We start from the raw sequence: 9991 nt of genomic DNA on the forward strand, positions 1-9991 counted from the left end.
CCTCCTTTTTGTTTGAAGTAGTCTACTCACGGACCATGCAGGATCTTTCCATTGCATATCTTCAGTCACTGAAGACTTGGGTTTAAGACAAAACAAAAGAACTGTAATAAAAAGAAATCTAGAAAACTATTGTAGCCTAACAGAACTTTCGCATTCACTTGATTTATTTAGCATAGCCACAGAACAAAATAATTTGTACATTCAGTCACATTAAAAACAAGGAATTACAAAGCAGTCCACATTTAATCTAAGTGCATTCCTTTGGAGTAACACAGTTCCTTTTGTTTCACTTGTATGTCTTCATATGCCAAAGGCCATCATTTAAATAGTGGATATTTTCGATACCAATCCCTTTGTTGACCTTCTCACTGTAGAACAGGAAAGAGATACAGAAGTATTAGCTAGGTTAAATATTAGAGCAGTACAGAACACAATATTTAAAGTACAAAATACAACATTTGTCAATTGGAAGGGGAAAAGCTATCATTCACAAAGCCCTAATCTTCAACAGCAGGTGGACAAGAAACAATATTTGTTGTTCCATGGATCTGCATTCCTAAATGATAAAAGGACAATATTTGCCTTCCACATTTTGTCAACAACCTCTTGTTGACAATATTTTCACCTACTTTGTGGGAGGCAGTTCTTCAGACAACGCTTCTGCTACGTTTCTTGAATTTTAGTGTTTCTCTGTCAAAGTGACTCCCCCACTCCTAGCACAGGAGGTCCTGCAACGTGGCTGGAATGTGGAATTTGACCAAGTTCTGACTGCAAGTCTGCCACTGACATCATCAAATGCAGGTGGGCTGCTTCACTGCTAGTTGCAAGACATCTACCCACTTAATAAAGAATTATAAATGCTAAATTTACATGCCAGAGACTTGCAGCATGTTACTGACATACTATCTTTCTATATCTCTTGAGTCATGTTACCTTTCAAGAGTCATTGGTTTGTGTCTCTGCATTGGATTGGTGTTCATCTTTTTTCCAGTGCATTATGCCATGGAGAAATCTAGTTTCATCACAATAAACAAGATAAACTTATCAGTCCTAGAGTGATGAGATTTAATTTCCCTGGAGAATATAATTTACTGTATTTACACCAAGTGTTCCATTACTTACACAACTTGGCCAAAAGTGATGAAGAAGGAAAATACTGCTGTTAATTGCATTAACACATCACCTATCATCATCACACCAAGTGACTGAAATCATACTATTTCGGTTTCCCGGTTTAAACAATATCACACAGAAAAGCATGTTAACAGGCTACACGGATCAGTATCATTTAGTTTTCCTCTCCAGTTCATGTTGCTTCTCACAGGAACAGGATAATCAGCTGCAGGACTGCCAAATTTGAAGTCAGGATTGGGAATACAGATAATCTTGGTTTGCAGCGATCGCAGCAGATCACTGCAGGCGTAGAACTAGGCTGGAAGGAGCTGATCTTTCCACCTACTCTTGGAGTCTTTGGAAGGCACTACAAAGCATCCTGAGGAATGTAATTCCTCAACAGCCACAGCAGGTCTAAATCCAGGTTGCTGCAGTCCCACTCCATCCCTGTCCTCTGTAACACATTCCCACCTCTCTCCCTTGTGCTACCATTACAGCTTAGACTACAGAGTGAGCCAGTCCAGAAGATGATCTCGCCGAGAACTATCCCCACAAGAAAGAGTGACTTGTTTTATCAAAATGAGCTTCCTCACCCACACAAGTGCTAGATGAGGCTGGAACCAGCACAGCCCAAACCTGCTGGGGGCATGTTACATCCTGCTGCAAGATGTCATAGAACTTAAAATGACAAAGTAGTTTAGCTCCTTATAATTTAGCACTATCTGAATGCCAAGAACAACGAACAACCATTTCCATTTTCTGTCTCTTTTCCTCATCAAATAGTTTTCAGTTGAGGTTTATCCCCTGAACAGACCTCCACATTTCACAAGAAGCTTAGCTAAACTAGGAAGCACACCAGGCAGGAATGCTGCATGTGGGTACAAGGCAAAGAAAAAGAGGCAGCCACAGAGGAAAGCCCAGCTGGTCAACAAAGCACCAGCAGGACTTTAGTCTCTGCTGTCCCTGTAGACAAAAAACACACAAACAACAACACAAAGCGAAACAAAAAAAAAAAAAAAACAAAAAACAACACCACAAAAATCACTTCAACATTTTCAGCCTCCTCAAATCCAAATTACATCTCTTGCCCAGCCCAGGTAGTAAGTACTCTATACAGATATTTCTTTATTCAGAAGATCTTTCAGAGAGTACAATCAGAAATACTAGCATTCAGAGGTAGTACTAATGGTGTGCGTCTTAAAAATACATATTCACACAAAAGAACTATTTTGATTCCATTTTGTAAACAAGTAAGTAGGGAAGATATTCCCTGCTTCCTCTTTTTTTCCCTGAATATTAATCAAAATGAAATCTTAAATAAAGTCTGTACTTGAACAACATATGCTGAAACAGTGATGCAGTAATCGTGACAGTAATACTTATATTTCAAACTAACATAAGAATAATGACATGGGACAGGTTATATTTCAATTTTTAAAACACTTACATGTCCTCAGCTGACATCTTCATTACTCCCACACATAATGCATGCTGTTTTCCCTCTGCCATTATTGCCTACAAATTACTGCTAAGGAAAACAATTTTTTTTTTTAAACTATTTCAGAAAAGTAAAAGCAATATGAGGAAACCTCTTTCCAAAGTTTCAAAATCCTATGTTGAACTTCTACCCTTTTAGCAATTCTAGAGCTCTAGCTTTTAAAAGATAAGCAAAATAACGCGCTGCATTTAACAATTGAATCACAGTGTGCAGAACAAAGCATGTATTTATGAACTTCAAACAGCAATTACAGAAAAAAAACCTGCACCACACTTCATTTCTTCCTTTGATAATCTTGCCTTTTCTGGAACAAAATTGCACATTTGTAGGGCCATTTTAGATTCCATGGTACAGAAGAATTGAGACACAAACATAAAAAAAATAGAAGTATTGAAGTTAGACGTGTCTTTTTCAAAGCTTAGCACCGCATGATGCTAACTGCTGATCTTTTCCTATAGCATCTAACTAACAACAAAAGCAGCACAGCTTGGTACGATTAATGCTGTATGTGCTCAGGGTTCCTTTCTCCGTAATATAATAAGCAGGAGTGAATTAGCATACTCTCCTCATTTTACATGCTAATTTCATCAGACACAGAACAAGTCCTGACTATACAAAGCTGATGCTAAACACCTTTCCAAATTCCCTATGAAGAGGAGCAAGTTCTTCTATGACTGAAGGAGATACAAGATTGATTAAGGAGGCAGGGGACAAATTACACTGTACCTCATCTATTTTTAGAGTTCTGCATAAAATCAAAGGAAAGGAGCTCCATTTATCAATTAGATTAATGGAACAGCATCTCACCCAACAGAACAGCAGGAATAGTTATTCAGTTTGGAACATCACAGTAAGTAAAAAACGTTAAGAGCAATTTTAACCTCGCCAAATAACATCTGAACCTCTGCAACTCTTTTCAGATTACTAGTTATTCCATGAAATACCATTAAAATCCAAAGTAATTCAGATTACGATCAGCTGAGAACACAAGAACAAAAACTGAATTCATCCCACAGCAAGCAGTAGTTCATAGTTAAAGAAGGATACAACAACAGTATCAACGGCAGCGGGGTAAAGTTTTGCTCCAGGAGACGTCAGGCCAGGGCACATTATATTAGCTCCACTTAGTACAAACTTAATGGCGCCTTTATCAACCTGCTGATGTGGTAGAATAAATGGGTCTAGGAGGAACAAGATACAGCATTACAATGAATACAGTAAGATGACAATGTGAAGAACTCATTATCAAGTTAGTTTAGATGGGGCAATGAGATATATAGCATGCTGCAAGTGTAGGCAGTTTGAGAAACAATTACAGGACCTCCTCCTGGGCTGTACTGTCCCAAAAGGACACAAGTATTTTTCTCCCAGACCACATCTTTTATCTGAGAAGCAAAGGGCCTATGCCTCCTGCATACTTATATACCCTTATACTGAGTAATAATTTTAACAAGTTCCTCCAGTGGAAATAATCACGCAAGCACCCACATAATGAAAGGTCTTAAATCCCTCAAACTACACGTATAACCTGTTACATGAAAAAGAAACTGTTTAATGTTAACAAGACAAAAAAAGGGAAAGATAAATCACGAAGGCTGTCAGCTCTCCAAGCTATCCTTCAAGTGCATGCACCTTGAAGTATTTCAAACACTGAGATTTGACTGAATAACATTTTTAGGGACACCTACGCTCATCCAAATTGGAGTAACGTGATCAAGCAGAACAGTGAGAACAACAAGAAAAATAACGCAAGAGATGAAATTGTAAAAGATAACAAGCATGCAGCATAAATTCTTGCAGGAGACAAGCATACATCATTAAACTCATTATTAAATAATATTTTACTACTAAAAACCTAGAAGTATTTGCAGAAAAAAAAGTTTCAAAATATTTAAAGGAAGACTGGAAAGAACAAAAATAGGTACTAAGAACAGGACATTTAGATCTCTGTCCTAGGAAAACCTCTCTCAAGAACTTTTTACAGAGCTTTGCACAATTTAATTCTTAGAAATCAAAGTTTAGATTGCTTAACATAGAGCATTACAATAATTATGGGGGGAAACAATCCATATATAGGCATCTGAAATAGCAAAGCAATAAACTACACTTGAGCGATAAATCATAGTTGAGAAGGTATAGCAGGTCTGTAAGAGCCACTCTGGAATATACAGATGCACGTAAGCAGTAAGTTCTTTTCAATTCAGTTCTACAGAACTCCTGTGGAACCACACGCTCACCCCTCTCTTCCCACCACTGCCATCCTCAGCAAACTTACATTTGTGAAGCAGCCTTAGTGTCGGGTAAAAAATCCCTTCTCTTTGTCTGAAGAACAGCAACTCCCCATTCACAGTGAGAATTTCTATATGTTCATGACTGCAAGATTTAAAAAAAAAAAAAAAATTATTCCGATAGCTACTTAATCCTTTTACAGTTTAAATGAAGTATTTCAGTTCACAGAATCTAGTCTACCTTGGCATCTGAGAATTAAGGCAGCCAATTAGCAAGAATATTTAAAACTATAAGTATTATAGTTTTTTATGCCTTGTTCTTCAACACTGTCCTCCTGCACACTTCCTTCCCCTTTAAAAACAAGAAAACAAGAAAAAAATGCACAGATGAACATCCAGCTGTTCAGAAACCATATTTTGTTGGGTTCTTCAAATGCAATACAAAGAGTAGACAAGGAGAAGGAATCAGCAAAAGTATACTATCCTGTATTCAAAAAAATAATAACAATCCAGATAATATATAGAAGCTCAAAAATAGTAAAAAAAAAAAAAAACGCTACTGGAAGGTATCCAAACAAGTTTGAGCTTCTGCATCCATAAAGCTGAATGCTTCCCTTCAACAACATGCTGATCACCAGACGGTCTCTGAATGTGTTGTACGTTCACTGCTAGGCAGCTTTTTTGTTTTCCTCAAGCGCCCTACTAGCACGCCTTCAAGAGCGCGGTGAGCACACGCAAGCTTTCTGGTTTGGCCATAACATGGACTATTATCTCTAAAAAATTAAATGCTTTTCAAAAGCACTAAGTTCATCTGCTGTACAAAATCAACATATAAAGGAAACAAGTTAGGAGAGAAAAGAAACAAGTTAAGAGAAAAGAAACTTACCATCTCACTATTTTGACTGGGTCTTTCTTTGGCATAATTTGGTTTAGCCATGGTTCAATAACAGGAAACTGGTCTATCAGTTGATTCTTAATACCTTTAATTACTGAAGTCTTTAGCTGGATGCAGTTTGATACATTCTCCTTTTCATCAAATCTGTCAAGTGAGTGAAAGCATTTCAGAAATGCACAAAAGATGCTGTCTCTCAGCAGCATTCTTCAGAAACGTTTATAAATTTGCTATAAAACCTTAACAGTACCACATCTGTTCAACTCTCAAATCTAGGATTTTACAGGACTTAAATTTGTCCCCTGGACTGGGGGAAGAAAGAGGAGTTCCCACTAGTAGGCCGTCTTTGTCCTTAAACTTTCTGTACATCCATGAAACGCACTTTCAGCCTCACAGACACACCTTGGCACGCAGCATTATTTCATCCAACTCACAGACTTTGCTGCTATGGCCCTGTTCAGATCTATTTGTAAGAGCCCTTCACCTTTACCACAGCCATACGAATCGCACTTTGCACCAAGCTCAGGTGAGGTAATGACTCGGCTTTTCTTTTTTTTCTTTTAACAAGTAAGTGCCCAAACAGCCCAGGCCAGCGCGCCCGAAGGCAAAGCCGCCGGCTGCGGGCCCACCCTGCGCCCCGAGCAGGCCGAGGGGGCTGGCAGGGAGCCGGGTCGGCCGCTCCCGCGCTGCCCCGGCCACAACCCCCGAGCAGGGCCTGGCAGGGCCTGGCCGTACCGGTCCCGCGGGCGCAAGGCCGAGCCGCGGGGCAGAGGGGGCACCGGGCCCGCTCCGACCCCCCTCTCTCCGCAACCCTCCCGCGGCCCCCAAGCCCCGGCCCAGCCCCACTCACTTCTTGAACATCCTGGGGGCGGTGGGCGCCGGGCAGGGCGAGGCGGGCGGGTGCCTGGGGCCGGCGGGCGGCGGCGCGGGCACCCACGGCCTCCGCGCTCCCTCACACGAGGCTCCCGGCCCTCCCCTCCGCTCCGCGCCAGCCGGAAAGCGCCGCCCGCTTTACGGCCTGTCGCGCCGCTCCATAACAACGGAACGCGCGCAGCGTCACCGCCGCGGTGGGGGCCGTGCGGTGCCTCGGCGCATGCGCACGGGCAGCGCCCGTAGGCCAAGGCGGCGGCGGGGCCGGGCCGGGCCCTCCGCGGCCCCGGGGCGGCTCGGCGGCGGCTCGCCGTGCTGCATTTCGGTCTTTCTCGTCGCTCCCCTCCGAACCCGGCCGTTCCCGTGGGCCTGACCGCGACCAGCGTGGCTTCGCTCTGAGCTGCCAGGAGGGGCGGACTCCAGCGTTAAAACGGAACTCCTTGCTGGCGGTCAGCGCGCCGGCTCCAAGCGCTTAAACACAAGTTACGTTTGACGGCGGAAAACCGCAGCCGCTTTCAAATTAGCAAAGCTACAGCTCTCCTCCAGAACAGGACGCAAAACTCTGTTGACAGCATTCTGGGGAAAAAAAAAAAAAAAAAAAAAACCACGTTTCTTGTCAAACGGCAGAGGCTGGAGCCGGCCGGGGAATCGGTCAGAGGTGGCGGTGCCGCGTCCGTCAAGGTGGAGAAGGAGCAGAGGAAAGCTGGCTTGCAGCGAAGATCTCAGCTCCCAGAGATGGGTTCTGGGGAAGACTGTGATGCTACGTAGCGTTTATTAGAATCAAACCGGGTTGTGCTTGGTGATGCCTGCGGTAATTGTGAATATTAATAGAAAAGCATAGACAGAGGGAATTTACCATGCGACCGCCCTGTTTCTTTTTAAAGTAAGGGAAATGTTACCACTGGAATAAAGCGGGGAAGAGAGAGGACATAAAACACCAGCTCATCGTTTGTACCACCCACCAAGTTCTTTTTTCCATACAAAACAAATTACCATCTTTTATACTAAAACAACTAATTAAAACCTAATTCTTAAGATTTAACAGTCATATAAAGTAAAATCGAGCCTTTACAGGTTGTCTCATTTATTCAAATAGTGACATACAGAGTCGGGAACACACCAATAACGTTAAAAAGAAGGGACTGAACTACGGCATTATATAAATATCTAGGCATTTAACTCATCCACACCACCTCCGCCCACTTTGTAGCATCGCTAAAAATACCAAACTATAATCAAGAATTCAGTTTTAACTGAAACACAGCAACACCGCTCATGCCCAGAGTAGAAGGTGAGAACAGGAGTGTATCAAGCCAACAAACTACCCCATACATTTTTTGTGCTCCTCAGAATAACTTTTATTAGATACGACTTTGCCAAGTTAACAGTCCTTGCAGGTGTGCTCGCATTTTTTTAAATTGTAGTGAAAAATTCATCCTCCTGCCACCTCGAATGTTAGAAACAAGGTAAACGTTTACCCTCAACGACCCCCGATAAATACGGCACATCTCACCGAAAACCATCTGAACCACTGCTTTCGTGCTAGCCTAAACCAGCAGGATTAGTTCCTAATTTTCAAAAATGGCTTTTGCCACCGGGAAGCTCTTATCTCCACGCTTCTGCTACCTTAAAGCACCCTTCTGGGCTCAGCTAACCTCGAGTCTGGTCTCGACATCTCCACCTTCTCTTCCAAATGCTTTTTGTTGGTGTGGCTGCGAAGACTTCAAGGCCAGGTAACTGCTTGCTCCATCTAGATTTGCTTGTACAAAGGATTTTTGAAGAAAGTTCTGAGCACCTAGACTGGAATTTTGCAATACGGCTCTCGTTACTGTTGTTCAGCCTCACCACCGAAAAGCTGGAGACCTTTGCTCTGCTTGCAGCGTCGCTTCCAAGTAACACAATTTTAAAAGCATGGTAGCTGGGTAAGACTGACAAAGCAAGAGGCACATCCAGCAAATGACTTTACAGCCCCGAGAGAAACCACCCTTCAGGCTCACACGCTAAGCAGAAAGGATTTAGAATCTCTCCCCCTCACAAGTTTCAGTGGGAAAAGGGAAAAATCCATTGCACCTGGCTTCCTCCTGCGTCCCCAGCACTGTACCTGGCCTTCACCCACTCTCCCACGTATCCCAGACCGTGACTGGTCAGGAGCCGCGTGTTCGGACTGACGGGAACACAGTCTCTGTCTCTTCCCCACCTGAGTGGCTGCACGGACACGATAGCCCTCCCTCTCCTCCAGGAAAAGGGACACTGACTCGAGTCTCCTCTTTTATAAATACAATCGTTTTCACAAACCAAGAACCTGCCAAAATTTAAGATCTCTTACATCTCTACAGCTCTTACCTAATCTGCCTTAAGTGTACGTGACAGGTACCGGCAACAGAGGAAAACCTGACAGCATAATCGTATGAGGGTTTTCTCCTGAGCAGGCCTGTTTATTTCTGCTACATCTGACTTGGGATGTGATTTACTAGTGCTTGGGAACTACACTGCCTGTTCTAAAGCCAGTCAAAACCAGACTGAAGCTTTGTTTGTTTCTTTCTTTTTTTTAAATCTAGAAAAAGGACTTTTGTGCACATCACTAGCACCACGTTCCAGGCCCCAGGAGCTGTCTGCCAGTTACTCAGACAGAAAACATGCTCCAGTCAAACCTCAGTAAAATCACATTCATACCTCTGCGAACCAGTTTCTGTCAAGACAAGTTAGCATATCTTTTTCCTATCGAACACAGCACCGCCAACAGCCTGCCCCGGCGGAGCTCTGCTGTCAGGAAGCTCTCGGCTGAAGTCCTTGGAGAATCTCTTCCGGAACAGAACCTCATCGCTTGTTGTGTTACTTTTCCTGCAGCTGTTTCTCAGCCGCGACGGAATCCTAACACAGCTCTTGGAGAGTTCATGTTTCCTGGGGTAAGCGATACACCAGCATCAGGAAAGAGACACTAAAGGTCCACGATTTCTGGTTTTGCTTCCAAATGTTAAAAAAAAAAAAAAAAAAAATCCTAGACTTTAGCCCAATGCAAGTCCATATATATGAAAACATATGAAAGTTTGAAACATATGAAAAGTATGAAAAAAGTGACACTAAATGATTAATTATAAGTAAAAATAATATAAATATATTATAATATATAAGATAAATAAAAGAAAAATCGTTTCCAACCTAAGCGAGCAGGCCGAAGCCTTCAGTTTGACTGGGAGCGCCCGAGTCCCAGTTCTGATTAAACCCCGCTTGGCACCACATTTACCTCGGCGGCGAGCGAGAAGCAGGACTCCGGCTTCCCCGCGGGGCCTGCCCCGCCCCGCCCCGCCCCGCCCCGCCCCGCCCCGGCGGGACAGCGCCAGCCCAGGCCGCCCGGTGCGGTGCGGGCCGACCGCCTTCCCTCCCTCCCTC

At 43.3% G+C, this 9991-nt stretch overlaps 1 protein-coding gene and 1 long non-coding RNA gene across 3 annotated transcripts; both read right to left on the reverse strand.

The window, feature by feature from the left end:
- Positions 1-142: 142 nt before the first annotated feature.
- Positions 143-6740, reverse strand: MCTS1 (MCTS1 re-initiation and release factor). 2 transcript variants are annotated; one of them, XM_086756292.1, is made up of 7 exons: positions 6582-6740; positions 5726-5878; positions 4887-4984; positions 3659-3792; positions 2561-2628; positions 934-1012; positions 143-368 (listed from the first exon to the last, which is right to left on the reverse strand). In XM_086756292.1, exons 1-6 carry the CDS (start codon positions 6590-6592, stop codon positions 937-939), a joined length of 540 nt encoding a protein of 179 aa, XP_086612418.1. In that variant the 5' UTR covers positions 6593-6740; the 3' UTR covers positions 143-368; positions 934-936. The 2 variants fall into 2 exon arrangements, with proteins under 2 accessions (XP_086612418.1, XP_086612419.1); XM_086756293.1 differs by lacking the exon at positions 934-1012 and having other exon boundaries at positions 6582-6723.
- A 923-nt stretch (positions 6741-7663) lies between these two features.
- Positions 7664-9907, reverse strand: LOC147599371 (uncharacterized). The gene is made up of 3 exons (XR_015259710.1): positions 9846-9907; positions 9275-9502; positions 7664-8401 (listed from the first exon to the last, which is right to left on the reverse strand). It is a non-coding gene; the product is annotated as an uncharacterized LOC147599371 (long non-coding RNA).
- Positions 9908-9991: the final 84 nt, after the last annotated feature.

This window comes from Chlamydotis macqueenii, chromosome 11, assembly GCF_036417535.1.
Source record: "Chlamydotis macqueenii isolate bChlMac1 chromosome 11, bChlMac1.mat, whole genome shotgun sequence".
NCBI classification, from domain to species: domain Eukaryota; kingdom Metazoa; phylum Chordata; class Aves; order Otidiformes; family Otididae; genus Chlamydotis; species Chlamydotis macqueenii.